At 38.4% G+C, this 18,746-nt stretch overlaps 1 protein-coding gene across 6 annotated transcripts in view; it reads right to left on the minus strand.

The window, feature by feature from the left end:
* The window catches only part of LOC134671827 (sodium channel protein 60E-like), a 110,303-nt gene that overhangs the window by 43,232 nt on the left and 48,325 nt on the right, over window positions 1-18,746 (minus strand). For all 6 annotated transcript variants that reach the window (XM_063529661.1, XM_063529660.1, XM_063529663.1 and 3 more), the window contains exons 3-5: window positions 12,493-12,685; window positions 10,146-10,365; window positions 190-324 (exon numbers count right to left, since the gene is read on the minus strand). In XM_063529661.1, coding sequence (XP_063385731.1) covers window positions 190-324; window positions 10,146-10,365; window positions 12,493-12,685 — 548 coding nt within the window. The remainder of the gene's footprint in view (window positions 1-189; window positions 325-10,145; window positions 10,366-12,492; window positions 12,686-18,746) is intronic.

Below are 18,746 nucleotides of genomic sequence, written 5' to 3' on the forward strand. Positions count from 1 at the left end.
ATCCCCCGACCATCACCGACAAAATGACACTCACTTCGGACCTCAGGATCTGAGATCTAGCTGCGACCAAGAGGTCGAACTCAAGAGAGTGTCATACCATTTTTGATCTGCAACCTAATCCTGTGTGGTCTGATCTGCGACCTAATGCCTCTTGTGTGATCTGCGACTCCTCCCGTAACTACGACCTACCTCTTGCGTGATCTGCGACTCCTCCTCGTAGCTGAGCGCCACGACGGCCAGCATCAGGTTGATGAGGTAGAACGAGCCGAAGAACACCACCACCGTGAAGAATGACACGGACATCGGCCCGCAGGACGATAGCACCTGCAACACCATACAGTATGGTTATTTTTTTAAGGAAGAAGCTTTAATAACTAAATGGGTCAAACACATTTTAGAAAAAGTTCACTTCTGTCGTAAAGCATCAGAAATTAACGATCCGGATACATATATCATCATTCATCATTTCAGCCTATGTACGTCCCACTGCTGAGCACAGGCCTCCTCTCAAGCGCGAGAGGGCTACATAGAGAGGGATACATATATATCACGTTTTTATTTTTAAGTCTCAGGGACTGAAAGAAATATCTCGCTGGTGGTGTTTAAAATTTGCTTTTTCTTTCTTTTTTTTTCTTTCTGCATGTGCAGGTACATATACCCAAATGTAAAATAATTATGAAATGTTCTGTTGCAAGTCGATTTTTATGCTGTCACGATCGGTACAACACGAAATTAGGTAAACTGCATATAAAATTGCTCGAACGCAAACATGGTTAGATTGGTTACCATTACTACTCTTAATCCACACCATAATATGCTCCATCTCTCTCTCGCGCAGTAGGTAAATAAAAAAGTTATCTTTTGTTAAATAAATATATTTTATAGTTAAGGTGTATTCGGGTAATACCGAATGTCGGATAATTCCGAAATTCAGATGAAAATCACCCTTAATTCCATCATAATAAAAGTCTCTTTTCGGAATTATCCGACAGTTTTAGACATTCGGAATTACCCGAGTAAACCTTACCTCGCCATAACGATAATATTTGTCGCGGGTGGTTTCATGTGTGGGCACTATAAAACCCTTTGATAATAATAACGGGCGCTGTTATTTATTCAATTTTACGCCAGCGAAATCCTTTAAAAATTCACATCATTTTTATTCATCAAAAGAATATCGAATCCCAATTTTACTAAATGGCGCAAACCAATTGTGCAGTTTGTGCGTGATAAAATTCTGTTATGATTACTTTTGACTGCACTCAGTTTATCGATAAAATTATTGTTTCGCCAATAAACCGCTTCAAATAACACATTAATTAAGGTTTGTCTCGAATTCGGCATTTTCATTAAATAGGGGGAATGGCGGTAAATGTTTAATTTGCTGTTCATGTGGCATTAAATTGATCTCTGGACGTCTGTCATTAAACATTTCGAAATAGAGCTCCTCAAATGATCGAGACTTTAATTCAATCAACGATTCGAACGTCGAAAGGTTGTCGATCTGGGGGCCGATTTTTGAATTTCGATCGCTCGATTTCGTCACTCGAAAATCGGTGGAAAACTGCAAAATGCTAATTTTTCAAATACCAGCGATCGAAATTTGGAATCTAGTGGCATTGACCACTCGATTTCAATTCTATTAGTAGAATATACATGCCTAGTAGTGGAGATATTATTGAACGAAATACTCGAAATCGAGCGGTCGAAATTCAAAAATCGGCCCCCTGGTCGTTGCCTTGAATGTGCTGGGTAATCTGAGCAGAGGAAAGGTATTTCACATTAAGTAGGTATAGGTACCGTATAATCTCCCAACTGTAGTCCAAAGTCTCTGTGAATAACGGATACGTTTTGCCTATTAATTTGCGTATCAAACCCGACAAGATACTCTGTAAATAGACTTCGGAAAATTATAATTTCAAATCAATTTAATCCGTGATTATTTCGCCAACGTAATAATAATGGCTATCGCAACAATGGTTAAGTAATCAGGAAACTACAAAGTGGAATTCCCGCCGAATATTAATCTTAATCGCGTATTATTTCAGGCGTCGCGACTCGAGCTTGGGCGCCATTTAAACTGAGCTAGATAAATCAGTAATAAATACCAGAAAGAACTCTAGTATCCACAAAAGGCTGTTCGTTTCTAAAGGGGCCCACTGATTAACAGTCCGCCGGACGGTATCGATCGGCCTCTCAGTTAGAACAAAATTTTGACAGTTCCGAACAACTGACAGGTCGATACCGTCCGGGGGACTGTTAATCAGTGGGCCCCTTAACAAGTTTAAAAGGGCTTCGCTTTAAATATTATAAAGCTTTAAATAAACAATAATAAATAAGTAATATCATATAGACTTAATTAAACTCTGCTTTCTTTTTCTTTATCTACGGCTATCTCCACGAATCTCAATATGGGCATTTTCACTTAAACAATTACCATTTACTTTTTTTTTCTAAAACCATCAACTTTTGGGTTATCTCTAGTCAGAATCACTAGGACTCTAGATTTAAATAGAAAGAGAATGTGTCCCAAAAGAATGACTGTTATGTGACGCATTTTCACATACATTTTGTATGGACCGTCACACAATTGACACCCAAAATTTGTATAAAAAACTGGGGACACTATTTTTCTTTGTCTCATTAAATAGTACTTGTAATCCTGAGTATAAGTAACCAAAAAGTTGATGTTTTTTTAAAAAAAAGTATATAGAACCATTTTTTCTGAAAACCCTCATATAATGTAAAGTACGATGGTGGTTCTTAACTAAAAGTTAAGAATTGGACTCGCTCGCCCTCGCTTACACGATGCGAATACACGGCACACGGCCGCTTTGATTTGAATAATTGAATCCTTAATGCTATGCCATACTTGATTAATCACATTAAATCCACATATTCCACATGCAAATATTGGTTCATTAATGTAAATTGTAAGTTCGCGATTAATGACTGATTCCGATTTTGATGACGTGTTTATTTTACGTATTAGTTCATGTGCGTTACGGAAGTAACAACCTTGATTGAATCAGGGTAAACGTCCTACTGCTGCATTCGAACTTCAAGATATTCACAAGAGACGACACGTACTAGATCCATTCTAGATACGTTATAGTTTAGGATATCAACTAGTTCTTTTTTGCAGCGCAATTCGGGCAGCGAATGTCACTTTTACGTTAGATAGAGTAAGATATCTATTAGATGTGAATTGGATCTCTAAGTCATATCCTGTGGAAATCGTTCAAAAGTATCTCCAGAATCGCGCAAATGTCAAATTTGACAGGTTAGATCTTAAACATATCGTTATCGTATCTTGGTGATGTCTAAAAGATGTCTAATAGATGTCTATTTCATAATCCGAATCGGGCCCCTAGTGCTTACAGCCTGTTTGTCACCTTTATTGCTTAATGGAACGAGTAAGAGTGAAGGTGGCAGCTTTAGGGACAGTGTCCAGCAGTAAGGCTATTACGTCACGATTTATGCAGTTATAATCGATGCGTCAATATTTTGCGGTATTTAAAAGCAATCAGTCAGTCTGTCGGCCAGTCATCTTTTAGTCAAAGTCTACAAATGGCTTAATGGAGCCTTAACTCAAATCAATTAGGCCCTTACTCAAATCCCAGCGAACACTAAATCAACAACAAATGTGCAATTGTAACCGTACCTCAGCGAAATGTACCTTAATGATTTGAAACAGAGATAGGTAAATACTACAGACTGTTATCATGGATATAAAGAAGCATTTCAATGCGGTTTGAGCTTCGCTTCGGTTTTACATTCAAACCGATTTGGCAGTATGGTCGGTTCTCTCGATAGAAACCGCTCACGAACATACTCATACCGAACATACGGTTTCCTTTCAGTGTTACAGCAGAAGTTAAATAAATAACTGGGACCGGTAGTTAAATCGCCTTAGGATATGACCTTAGGACCTCTCTAAATAAGATGCTATTTATGACCGGAAATGCAACAACCGTGATTTTTTCGAGGGAGTACAGTAATAAAATCAAAAATTTAAAAAACTCTACAAGATATGCAAGCATGTACAATATATGGAAGCAGCCATATGCTATGCACTTTGCCGGTATCGCATATGGCTGCTTACCTTAAACTTATTTTTTACTGTTTATTTTCTTGATTGTGTCTTAACGGAGCAGATGATCTGCTCACTCGGTAAATACATAAACTAATCTCAATTTGCATGGAGCCCAGTCGTTAATATTTACTCGTCTCTGATCCGAAGCTTAGCCAACGTTGATATAATGAAGGGCCTTCCCGAAATGAACTTTAGTCTGAGCGTATTCATAATGTAAGGGCTGTTTTGCTGGGCTTTAATTAATTCTGCGAGGAAGGGAGCCCAGGGCCCAGTTTTATAAAGTTACAAGTTACAGGTTACAAGAGTACAGGCTACAGGCACCTGTAATGCACTGTGAACGGCTACAGGTGTTTTATAAATACACATAAATAATTACAGTTGTAAAGAACCACGGTCAATCTCGATTACATGTGAAATCTACAGGTGTGAAGGACATCACTATTTTAAAAAAAAACGTGTGTCATAGATACTCGGTTCTCTAGTAAATTATGTGTTTTTGTTTGCTGTAAAATATTAATTACTGGAAAAATGGCCAGAAATGAAGGAAAAATCGAGTGGTTGAGAGCGGCGTTCCATGCCAAGGATATACTTTTTGGGCCGTTTTCAGATTCAGATTAAGTTAGATTTAATGAAATATTTACGTTATAAGTAAATAACATGTAAATAAGTACTCTTTCACATTCTTACATTAAAATGTATCGTTTCGGTAGCGGCTGAAAGATAAATACGGTGTGTATCGAAAATTATGAATAGTACACTTTACCATAATGTGAATGCACTATACTTAAATAAAGAGACGAATGCTAATAAATCAACGACAAATATCGGCAATAATCCCTTTCCATTTCCTAGTAGATAAAATAAAACGTATCGACAATAAAATCAAAATCAAACATATTGTCACTTTATTTCCTATTTACTATATATTTCAGATACATTAACAAAAACTAATAAGGTCAGTGCATGGAAAAGTATGCATGCCCTGGCACAATCGTTGGCGTTGGTGCTTAACAATAAAGAGTAAAGTTTAAAATCTCTCAGAAAACGAGTCAACAAGTAACTGCTGTTGTGCTGTTACAGGACTCAAGACGTATGTAAGTTTTTGTTACAAGTGTACCAATCTACACTTGTAATTTACAATATTTTTATAAAACGCTTGTTCGATTATGAGTTTAAAACTATAAAACTCCCGTATTTTCGTCTATGGTTGAGCTACAGGCACTTGTACCTGTAACCTGTAAAATTGTAACACAGTACTTTTATAAAACGCAAATTGTAAAAAACGGAGCAAGTGTTGCCAGTAAACGCCTGTAAACTTGTAACTTGTAACTTTATAAAACTGGGCCCAGTTGATATCATCTGCAGACATAGTGGTGCCAACTCAGTAGGGCGGTTTCCATTTTTTGTATAAAACACTTTGTTTCAGAAGTAACTTTTTGTCTTTTGTTAATTAGAATTGTTAGCTCTACGTACAAAATTATGCAACTTTTACTATGGGATCAACCCCAAAATTGCGAACAAATTTTTGGTTGTTTCATACATTTTGGTTGGTCCATATTCTCTTCTTCTTAGTCGTGCACTCTTGACAGCGTGGTCGTGGTCATGTCACGGTCGATTTCTGCGCCACCGCAGCTCTTGCGATCCGTCGCCATGTGTGCTCTGTTTTTAGTGGAGTGGGAGCAATCGTTGACTGAATTCCCTGTGATGGACTTAATGAGGTCTGTCCATCGTGTTGGGGAGCGGCCACGAGATCTTTTGCCTTCTACTCTCCCATGCACCACCAAGCGTTTCATGGAGTCCTCGTTACGAGTGATGTGTCCAAAGAATTTGAGGATTCGCAATTGCACAGTCGACGACAATCTCTCTTTGATATTAAGCTCTTTCAGAATCGAAGCGTTGGTGCGGTGTGCAGTCCATGGGATTCTGAGCAAGCGTCTCCAACACCACATTTCCAGCGCGTCAATCTTGCGACGGTCTTGCATCCTCAGCGTCCACGTCTCAGCTCCGTATAGAAAGATTGGAAATACCAGGCATCTCATCAGCCGAACCTTTGTGTTTCTGGTTATTCTGCGGTCCTTCCAAATCTTTGTGAGTTTTTCGACCGAGGATCTAGTCACGGCGCAAAGTCTCCGAATCTCATCTTCGCAACCTCCGGTGTTGGTGATCGTGGAGCCTAGGTATACGTAGCTACTAACGACTTCGCATCCTGCTATATTTTGGACGTCTGGTTGGTTGTTATTGGCACGGTCTATGATCAACATTTTGGTTTTGTCGCGATTGATTGCCAGTCCAAAATCCAGCGCTGTGGTCTCTAGGCGTCGGAGTAGAGTCTTGATTTCGCTTTTGGTTGATGCTAGGAGGGTCGTATCGTCTGCGTATCTTAGATTTGATATTTTCCGGCCTCCCACGGATATCCCTTGGTCCATATTCTAAGGGAGGGTACTTTTTTTCGTGATTTCGGGGTAGTAGTAGTAAAAGTAAAAGTTGCTCACTATAATGCCAAAACCTCCCTGGCAACGGAAATGCAGTTATTTTTTAGCCAGATAGATAGAATGATATGGGATGGGAATATCTTTTGATGCGTCCTTGAAGACTGATTGATCAATTCGTGCGTGAGATGCGGAAGAATAACCACGACCGTCACGATCGTCAAAGTTGTATCAAAACTAATTCAAAACCATAACAAATTGCTGAATCAGGATCTACCTCCAGGCATTGCAGTATCCAACAATAGCACATCCGTGCACCTGACGTCACGGAATACTCACGAGATTCGTAATAACGTCACGATGGTGAGGTTATTACAACGCCCTCATGTTGCAGTATTCCAACAGGTGCACAGACATATTACACAGGAAACAAGGCGCTTTTCAACTTAAGCTGTTTCAAATTTGACATATATATGATAACATTACTACACTATCTCATTACAAATGCTGTGCTACGTTAGCTTGGTCCTAGTCTAAATATGTATTCTAGTGGCAAAATATCGGCTATTCATTGTTTTCAATATCATTATTTTTTATTTAAAAACAAGTCATTTTCAATAAAAAAAAAACCTAATACAGTTTTTGACATTCGTTGTTGTCTGGGTCATGATTAGTCTCAAGGCTCCTCTTCACGTTGGGCCAACGCCAACGCCAACGAGGGACGCATTTATGCGTTAGAGGGAGCAAGTGATATTGCTATCTCATTCTACCGCATGGCTGCGTCCCTCGTTGGCGTTGGCGTTGGCCCAACGTGAAGAGGAGCCCTCATGTTCGTCGTGGTAGAGATGCGCCACAAAAGCAGGATAGCTCATGATGATTCTAAAGCTAGAATCATCATGAGCTATCCTGCTTTTGTTAGAATGCTATATGCTTATAATGCGTTTGTCCCTTTCCATCAAACCAATACGTCGGAAAGGGACAAACGATTATCATCGGCTTGCCAACTTTAGTAAACGTTTATGAATAAGGGGGTAAACCTTTTAAAAAACAATAAACGTTTACTTTCGGTGGTAAAAAGTTAAAAACCGAACAACTCGGCGATAAAGTTGCATCGAGTAACAGGTGCCGAGATTACGACGCTCGAGAGGCGCATTCAGATTGTTCCAATACGATAACAATATCTTACAAATTTCAGCGCATGGCGCTCGCAATAATTCTCGGTGACAGTTCCTTTAATCTCTTTTCATCATCATCATCATCTCAGCCAAAAGACGTCCACTGCTGAACATAGGCCTCCCCCTTAGGGGGGGGGGGGGTGAACGCAATCTCTTTTAGTTTGGCTTGATAAAAAAATAGAATTATGTTTTACGTACTATCATATTAGTAGTAGTAGTAGTAGTAGTACTAATCAGTATATTGTACACAACACAGGTTTACATAAAATTTACAGAAATAGGGGTACAAAGGCGAATCGAGGCGCGTATATTCTGTGCTAGACCTCCAAAAACATGTCTACAAATATTTTACGTGACAGCTACTCCATATAAAAATGAACTGACATAAGGACTATCATTAGACGAGAGAGATAATATAGAGTTAGACCAAGAAAAGTTTGCAGTGATTTTGATAGCACACGCAAGTGCAAGTGTTATTTAAACGTCATAATTTCATACAAGTTCGACGTTTAAAATAACACTTGCACTGCGTGGGCTATCAATATCTCTGCAGACTTTTCTTGATCTAACTCTAGAAGGATGCACTGAGAAGGAGAATATTGGTATCATGTTTTAAAACTGTAATTTCTAGTTTTATTATGTAATATTGTAGTCATAATGTGTTCTTTTATAATTTAGACGTAATAGTCCATGGCCCCGACGGAAGACCAGCGCTAGCCTTTAGGCTAGCACCTGCTGAGTCGGGACCATTTCGTGACCGTGGTAGTATTACCTGTTGTTTTATCTATTAAGTTTTGTCACGAATAAAAACATTCTATTCTATTCTATTAAAAGTCCGAATGCACCTCCGAGGTTTGGAGCATTCCTCATTTTACCCCGGGCAGTGTTTTGCTCAGACACAGCCACGGTTTAAATATGTCTGAAATTTATTCAAACAACTGCTTTTGTTCAGGTAAATGTGATTGCTACTTAGGACAAAACAGCGGTACCTAAATGAGGATAGTTTGGTCGGAGTATACTTTTTTAACGATCTTATTATGATTTTGAGTTAAATCAATGTCATAGTACTACAGGAGTTTTACCATGAAATTGATAATAAAAAATTATCTTAAGTGTTTGTTTAGTGTTAACTTGTGTAGTTAACAGAGCCATCTATTTCACCTCTTACGTACTTTATCGAGCCTAGAATCCCTAGATGGATTAATGATCTACATAAAGGTACCTACTTAGTTCCCTATACAGTGCATAGGTGGCGCTGTAATTAGATCAATTATTTTAGGCTAGTGAATTTTAATGTACTCATGACACTTTTCCAATATACACCGTAAAAAGCACACGCTGTTTTGTCTCCGACTCTCCTCAAGATCCTCCGACCTACGTGCCAACATTTAGTTTTAAGGCAAAACCCTTAATATAACAAGATGTTTAAATTATCAACGCATTATCGATAATTATGACTGTATGAGCCAAGGCTCGATTTTTTACCTTTTACCACGCCACAGAATTCGGGTAAGTGCGCTTGAAAAGGCCCGATTCTTTCACCCGAGCGTCATTAATCTTTTTGAACTCTTGCTACACATTTGTAATGCGTCTATAAATTCTCGGTCTGATGGGTGGGTAAATCATTCTCCTGTGACAAACGCACGATTTTTTGGACTTTTTGAGTGTAAATGCCTCATACACAAAGAGTGGCGTCAAAACGGTTCCCACAAGACTTGTTTCAATATACTGTTGACATCATTAATCATAATAATCTGTGTAATTCTTGCTTATTCCACAATACTTACAGGAAAAGCTCGATATAATAAATACATTCATTGTCTAATTAATTAAATAAATACTCTCACAAAAGTGTATAATGTGTGTAATACAAGTGTACTAATTTTATGACACTGACTATAGGTACATATGTATTAACAGTATAAGTTTCTTGGCTATAGCTGTAAACTTATACTCACTGTTTGCCTGAATAAATAATAAAAACAAATCACTAAGTACTTATGTGTGTTTGGGAACTATTTGGGCGTCCACCTTCAGACGGGTGTCCCATTTGGCGGCGATCAGTGAATAATTAAGTGACATTTTTCTTCGAGGTTTTTAGACAAAATACTGAATGCCAGCGATCAAGGATGATTCACGTTAGACATGTAATTTTCTATGATGGCTGATCGGTGATCACGTGGCGCTTTCCATAGAAAACGAAGCGCGGGAAGCTCAGGGCCGGTCCCGGCCCGGTCTAGCGTGAGTCATCCTTTACTAATTATAGGCATCTCTTTCATTCGCATCGGCACATGTCAGGTTGTTTCAGATAATAGGTTTCCTCCCGTCACCCACCAGTTTACTATATGCGTCTCTTTTATTCGCACGAATACGCTTATAGTCGATCACTTATCGTTCTTCACTGGTCGAACTACTAACTCTTTATCGTATCAAAACAAGACTCACCATATTGTACACATTCTCCCAGTAGTCCAGCGTAATAAGCTGGAATGTGGTAAGCATGGACCACAGGAAGTTGTCGAAGTTGGTGTACCCGTGGTTGGGGTTGGGGCCGATGCACAGGCACGTGTGGGTGGGCGCGCAGTGCCGGGCGCCGGTCAGGTTGCCGCAGATGATGGGGTCGCCGTCTTCGTCCACCCACCAGTTGCGCGTGTCATTGATCCATCTGCAGTGAAAGACGGATTTAGTTTTGAACATTGCTATATTTGCTATACATATATTGGCTAAGCCAAAGAACTCAAAACCAGATTAATTTTTATGTCCTTTTTTACCTATTATAATAAGGTTGAAAAAGAGATGACAGTATGACTTTGAGGCATTTTGGAACGATTGTGCATGTTTCCGCACCAAACCGCGATGAGTGGCGGAAGAAAGTGGAGGCCTTTGCCCAGCAGTGGGACACAAAATAGGCTATGTAAAAAAAAGGTTGGACTAATTCTGACTCCTTTAAGGTAGTAACTTTTGTTGTTCATACGAAAATTTAAGCCAAACCAAGCTAAGTCTGCCCGGTCTTTGCAATGATTCCAAAGTACTTAAAACTACTCATAAAGGCAAAAACTTACGGAAACTACTATTATTGTATTATATGCCAATTGCTCAACACACCAGCAATTTTCAAGACGCTAATCAGAAGATTTAAATTTATTTAATAACATTTTTACAACATAGTAAACACTAAAAACACGTTAATCATAATTTACCGTCTGACATGTTATGTTTCTGACCACACTCTATAGTTATGTTTCTGACCATGTTGGTGCCATTTTCTCTCGAACGCCCGCAAAGATCAGTGTTTTCTAATTATCTAACGACATTATTAAAGCACATAAACCGTAGTTGGTCGTTACGACGCGACACGCGACCGCCGGTCATTTGTTTTTACTACCCAACTTGGAACGAGATCGCTGATGGATTGATCGTAAAGTCTAGTGTTTCTAAAAGGTCCCGCTGCTTGGCTACTAACCAGTCATTTTTTTTTTTAAATTAGCCCTATTAGTGTGTCCCACTGCTGGGCAAAGGCCTCCCCTCTTTCCCGCCACTTGTCTCTGTCTAATGCAGTCATATAACAAGGTATTAATTACCTATTACCTAATAGTTGGGAAAGAAGGAATAGAAACTACTTATGCATTATTGGCATTATTGCTTACCTAGAAGTAATAGAAGTGCACATTTTTTTAGAGTCCGTCAGTGTCTCGTACAATATCATATATTTTAACCTTTCATATAGTTCGTATGTCTAAGCACTGATCAGTGCGAATGAATTAAAACCTATTGTATTAAACAATGGATTTAAATTCATGCGCACTGATCAGTGCTTAGACATACAAAGGGTTAAACATAAGTAGGTAATTGTCAATAGAGGCAACAGCACGGTGGTCTGTTTGGCATTAGAATGACGAGCACTAGGACGTTTACCTTAACAAATTAATATTTCATACTATTTTCGCAGTTCCACCCACATTCATGTGAAACATGCGTCGAATTTCCAACTTAATTGTTTCCATGAATACAACAGATGGCTAGTGACGTCACTTCATCAGTGCACAACCCACGCTCCAAACATTTATGCCGCAATCTGATTCCAGAGGTCACTTTCCCTCGCGTTGCTTAGACTAGCATACCTAATCACTGGCTGCATTATTATGCATTGGATGCACGGAGTTTGTGCATGTTTGCCCGGCGACCGGCCTAATTCAGACGAGGTCAGATTAATCCTGATTTTCGTTGTTCTCGTTTGATGGGAAATGTCACATGATGAAAGAGAAATAAGATTGAAAGAACGCATACAGCGAGTCATTTACTTTGCAAGTACATCAGGAAACCGGAAAATGATTTTCTATCTTTTATGTGGAATAAAATCGATATAGGTAGATTAGGTAGGTATATACCTGTAAGTAGTTAGGAACATAACTTCAAAGTTTCAAGATAGGGTTGTCTGGAAGAGATCGCTTTATAGCGATAAGTCCGTCTGTTGTTACCTACTCATTTAAGTCCTGTCTTTGTTTTCTATTATGTATTTTTCTTTAGTAGTGCACAATAAAGAATTTTATTATTATTATTATAGGGCAGTAAGGAAAAATCGAAACGACAACGACCAGCCGATTTTCGAAAATCTGTTTCTTAATGTATTTTACGGTTTTCTAAAATGTTTTGTAAATATGAACATTTTTGACACAGAATGTAGATTTACGCAATAATTTGATATTCGCAACTTTTTGAGTCGAAAATGGTTTTCCAGTATATATGTGGATTGCCGAGCTTTGTCTTTATGATGTTCTAATTGTGACATTACCTGTACCAAGCGTCATCCGTGAAATTCTCCCCCTCCACGCCCTGGTAGTTCAGCACACACTTGTTCCTCAGTTCGCCCATGTAGACCTGCAGAGCGAACAGCGCGAACACCATCAGACAGAAGATGGTCAGCGTCATGACCTCGGCCAGCTGCTTGAAGGAGTGCAGTAGCGCGTTGATGATGGTCTTCAAGCCTGTAAACAATAAGTTTTAAAGTTAGAGTCAGAATCTGATTTATAATAGCTAATCACCTATACAGCCATACCACGCGTAAAGGATGACTTACGCTAGCCTCGTAAGGCCCAACGTCCTATTTTTAGGACTGAGAAATGTAGTTCTTCCGGCCCAAGCAACTATATTAATTTATCAATGAGCGGCCCAGAGTCCTAAAATTAGGTCATTCACTTCTGAAACGTACCGATCCTTAATAAGACTTCAGCTAATAATATGCCAATTTCAGATTTTATAGCAAGTAGAAGGTCTGGGCCGCTAGTATAAGTACCTAAAATTAGGCCGTTGGGTAGATATGATAAACGTCCTAAAAATAGCTTGGGCCTTACGAGGCTAGAACGGTTCGCACCTGGGCCGAGGCGTACGACAGTTCAGTTTTCTATAGAAAGCATCACGTGATCGCCGATCACCAGTCATAGGAAACGAAGTTTAGTGCGAGTTCTATTTATATCTGCAACTTGCATTTTTTCAGACAAAAACGTCACTTTTGACATAATGTCAATGTCAAATCCATATCGTATCTAGACGTAATATTTTACGTATCTTAAAGTTTGAATCGGGCCGAGAATTACATTCGCATTTATATTAGTAGGGATTGTTGCAAAACAAAACATAAATACCTTTCATTTTGTTACTTTTATCGCGTCAAATTACCAATAGTTCAAAAATATCTAGATAAAACTGCAGTCAATTCCTGCATAACACAGTAAAAGTTTTTCAGTGTCCATTTTAACGAACCTAAATTATCGGATAACGGGAGCGCGAGTTAAAATACTCGTACCGCAGGCGTTGCAAGAGGAAAAACGCAAATGGAAAATAAAACTGTAGCAGTTATTCATTTTGTTTCTTGATAACAAGTTAGATCAAGAAAAGTCTGCAGCGATTTTGATAGCCCACGCAGTGCAAGTGTTATTTTAAACGTGAAACTTCTATTAAATTATGACGTATAAATAACACTTGCACTACGTGGGCTATCAAAATCATTGCAGACTTTTCTTAGTCTAATAAATCGGATAGAAATATAAAAAGTAGGTTAGTCATAGACCTAGTATTACATAGATGAGCTATACGCGTGCCTCCGTGAGGGACAAAACATACGCAAAGCGACAATATTAAAAACACGTTTTAACATTCCTGACAACATACCAAAAACAATCTACGTAATTCGGTCGGGTTATTTATTTGTTGCCCACCATAAACCATACTAAATTTTTGGTGGGGAACAAACAAAAATTTGCCCCCCGTGTCATCTCTAGAGTCTGTGCGGAAAGAGAAGAGTTGTGGAATGTATGGGGCCCCATACATTCCACAACTCTTCTCTTTCCGCACAGACTCTATATTATTGTACCTCTATGAGGATTAGTTGACTGTGAGGGACGAGCGCTTTAACACGTCCCTAATTCCATTTTCATTCCACTATGACAAGCCGGCCCAGGCGCGACCATAGAAAAGCTTGCTAAATACAACAACAGTTTTAACTCGAAGCGTAAATTATGGTTGATTTTACGGTATCATATCACCGCCACAATACTGCGAACTATCAAAAAACAAAATTGAATACCGGCGGCGGCCCTGCTAGGTTTATTTGCGGTCCGGATAGAGGCGGGGCGCGGAAACGGCTGGATTATGCAGTAGAAACATATATTCCAATTGGTAGAGTTAGTTCCGATGAGTCGAGTTCTCGGGTTTTGGAGGGTCTAGCCAAGATAACCATCGTACATCAACAAACGCCAAACGAAAAGTAAAAATGTGTCGGAATGACATGCTACGAAAAGTCACGTAGCTATTTCCATACATTACTTAAGTTTAAATTGGCGTTTTCTATCAACGATTGTCATCTTGGCTAGGCCCCCAGTCCCAATTTAACGTCACCTTGAGGTTCACATCAAATGGCCCTTGTCCTACCTGATGGGAAGTGACGAAAGATCGAAACATTTAAACTAGATTTAGTCCTCAGACTCCGCTACCTAATAACTATGAACTACCTGAGTTTAGCAAACCTAATGATGCTATGTACTAACAGCTAAGTCTGAATAGATAGGTACTTACCTAAATATCTATAATTTACAATTAGACGCAAATATGTCCTGTTACGTCTAACAGTAGTAGTAGACCGGGAGATAGTGACACATTTTACTGGGTCATTTGTACCAGTATGGCGGTTCGTCAGGGGTCTAAGTACGTAATGAAGGAAAGAAAAATGATGGTCATAGTACAAATGACCCAGTAAAATGTGTCACTATCTCCCGGTCTATACTTATTTACAAAATAAAATGCCTTAGTAATTTTCTTTTAACGAACAACAACAACTGTAAAAGAAACAAATAAGATATAAAACACTGGCATCTTCACTATCAACGCCATGAATAACAGTAGGTAACACCATAAAATTCGCCCGTATTCGGTAAGCTACCAGAATGACACCCCAGTGTATGCAAATGCTCGATTGCTATCTCGTTAATTCGCACCTAATCTTTTATTGCGGCCCTACAGCTGTTGGCGGTGTAAGTGAATTTCATTACAGCTTTGTAAGCAAGCTTTATGAGATTAGAATAATAAGGATTTGCATGGTTAAGTACATTGCTCAGAGCCTTTGTTATTTACTGCTGGAAACATGTGAGTATGAAAGACGACGAAGAAAAAATGACACTTGATCATTCTTAATAAACAGTTTCAAATTGGTTGGTAATAATTATATTACATGCATATTCTGAAATTTTATCGAAACAAGACATGAAATATTATGCATGGCATGGGTTTGTCCAAAAATTTAAAGTACCATAGATTAATCGAGCAAAATAGATTAATCGATTTTTATTATTTGACAATATCGATGCACGATTCGATTAATGAGGAGTTTATCGATTTTTAACGATATGTTTCCATCCCTAACACAATTGAATGATATGAATGAATGATTTACAACCTTGACATGTTAATATGAACTTTATTTCTGTGCGCATCATCTCTGCGCATGAAAAAAAAATGGCGGGAATTAAGACTACAGTCTAATCTGCTTTATTGCTTTGCGTAATTATTTTGCGAATAAATAAAGATGAGTTCAAGTGAAGATAGCGATACGGATCATATTTTAAACGAAAGTTTGCTACCGTTAAAGTCTAAACAGAAATACATAGGATCATATGAGTGTTTTATGAGATGGAAAAACAAAAGAAAGGAACAAAACTTGAACGAAGACGTGTTTTTAGCATATTTCACTGAATTGGCAAAGTCTCAAAAGCCAAGTAGTCTTTGGGCGCAATATTCGATGCTCAAAGCAACTATGCGAGTAAGGCACCACATACTCATGCAAAACTATGAAAAACTTTTGTCATTTTTGAAGAGGTACGCGGCTGGCTTCAAAAGCCAGCAATCAGAGGTTTTGACTGAAGATAACGTTTTGCAGTTTATAAACGAAGCTCCAGATGAGAAATATTTAGCGACCAAGGTAATTTGAAATTATGTTTTTTTTCAGTATAAATGTGTGTTTACTTTGTCGACAGATCTGTCATCGTTGCTCCCCATTGCGCCCAAATTGTATGTAAATGTAATCGAGCTTAACGAATTTGTTAATGACTCTTATTACAAAGGCGTTAAAGTATAATTTTATTAAAAACACTGACTTGAAATGCAACAATTACTCGTACCTATTTATAACGCGGGAAATTATTAAATTTTCTGATTATAAGTACATACGATACGATGAATGGGCTTCGGCAAATAAGCAATTTGTACAGTCAGCAGCAATAGTTGCTAAGCGGGCGAGGTGTTCAAAATGACCTTGACGCGACTTTATTGTTAAGAGAATAAGAGCGAGTCAAGGTAATTTTGAACACCTCGTCTGCTTAGCAACTTCTGCTGCTGACTGTGGTATGTAGGACGTTATTTTTCACTTCAACAACCAATCAAAGTAGCTTGTTAACAATCAAAATTCGCGTTCCCATTAAATTGTTTTGTTATGTATGCCTTTGTTTTGTGTATTATTGTGAAGATTTCCCTAAAATTGTTACAGGTTGCTCTCATCATGGGCGTGGGCGGCGCGTGCAGCTGCAATGAACTCACCGATTTAACTGTCCACGATATCAAAACACACGGAGACGTGATGCTCGTACAGATTAAACCCCAGCACAAGAACCGTAGGTTTATAATCCGCGAGAAATGTGTACCCGTAGTCAAGAAATATCAAGCTTTGCGGCCCAAGGAAATGCCGACGGATAGATTCTTTATAAATTATAGCGCTGGCAAATGCACGAAACAGGTTATCGGAAGAAACAAATTTGCCACATTGCCGAAACAAGTAGCTACCTATTTAAAGTTAAACAATCCTGAACGCTATACTGGGCACTGCTTTAAACGGTCGGCGATTGCTTCTACCACTTCTATGACATATAGACTTATACAAGCAGTGCCTTTGGAGACTTTAGTGAGCCTAAATAGTGATCGGGCTTCAACTGTTCAAGCAGAGAATAAAAATTATGAAGTAGATGTCAAGGTTGAAGAAATGGATGTGTTTGAAGAAGAACCTTGGTTAAACAACGAGTTTCAATTGCCTATGGAATACCGCAAAGATGTACCAACGCCTTCGCAATCATCTGTTTCTAATCAACATTGTGGGGTCTCGCACAATAAAGACATTCATGATGATACTCCTGATGAAAATGACTCTGTTCATATCATTGAAGAAGAGATTGAAACTATAGATTTAACAACACTACAGGAGAATCGTCAAACTGAAACAGTCAAACAAGGAACTAACGTTGCCGTTAATGGAAATAACATACGAATTTCTTTCTTAAACTGTGGAAATATTACAATTAATTTTAATTAATAAAGAAGGAAATTGATTATATTTTTTTTGTCATACTTATTTTCCTTTTAGCAGGGGTCTATATACAGGGTGGAAAGATAAGTCGGGCCCTGGAGGGAAAATACCTTAAATCCTTAAGCTGGCTCATTTTACTTAAAGGAGACATTCCTTTATTTTAAAATAGAAACAAAACTGCATTCAAAGATTTTCTAAAACTCGCTTGCCTCGCCCGGGACTCGAACCGACTAAAAATCCCAAAAAATAAAAACTCGCAATTTTATTCTACAAGTCGATACAGTTAATGTTAAGGATAACATTTCTCCAAGAAACATTAGGTCTTACACTCGTCTGTCGTACAAAATATCCATAAAATCTAATATTTAGTACTTAAGATTAAAATTGAAGAAAAAAAGAAATATACGTTGAATGCAGTTTTGTTTCTTTTTAAAAATAAAGGAATGTCTCCTTTAAGTAAAATGAGCTAGCTTAAGGATTTAAGGTAGTTTCCCTCCAGGGCCCGACTTATCTTTCCACCCGGTATAGTTCGACAAGAAATCGTAGTAAATTATTGAGGGCGCCACTTCCAATTTGTACTATTTTATGTCGCACCACACATTTATCTTTCCTAACTAAGACAGCTTGCCATAATTTTCAGTAGGGCAAAACATCCGATTAATAGTACCGACTTATCTAAAATACTAGATAATATTTTTTTAAGAATAACCATAATTATGACCTAAGTAAGTGGAACATTATTATGACTTTAGGTAAGTTTGGTTCTTAACTTAAAGTCCCACGAAGTCTGCTTGAGTCATGTGTAACAATATGGCTGCACGAAATAATATGTCCTATAGCTATTATGTCAGCGAATTAAAAACTATGGGACATATTTTTGAGTAAGTTATAGGTATGCACCCATATTTTTAAACTTGAGTCATCATCATTCTCTTGCCCTTGTCCCATTCACTTGGGGTCGGCGCAGCATGTCTTTCTCTTCCATACCTCTCTGTCGTCCGTCATTTCATCATTCATACTTGCGTTCGTTCATTTTTACACTTGAGTGTACAAGCATAAGCAATAAAGCAAACCATGGAACATTAACACGCTTGACAAGGCCCGTGTAGCTTTAGAACACGAAAACCGATAGCCGAACATGATTCGCTAAACGGTGATGTGTATTCCTGCCTACTTCAAGAGCGCAGGCGAATTTTAGGACC

This window comes from Cydia fagiglandana, chromosome 16, assembly GCF_963556715.1.
Source record: "Cydia fagiglandana chromosome 16, ilCydFagi1.1, whole genome shotgun sequence".
Taxonomy (NCBI): domain Eukaryota; kingdom Metazoa; phylum Arthropoda; class Insecta; order Lepidoptera; family Tortricidae; genus Cydia; species Cydia fagiglandana.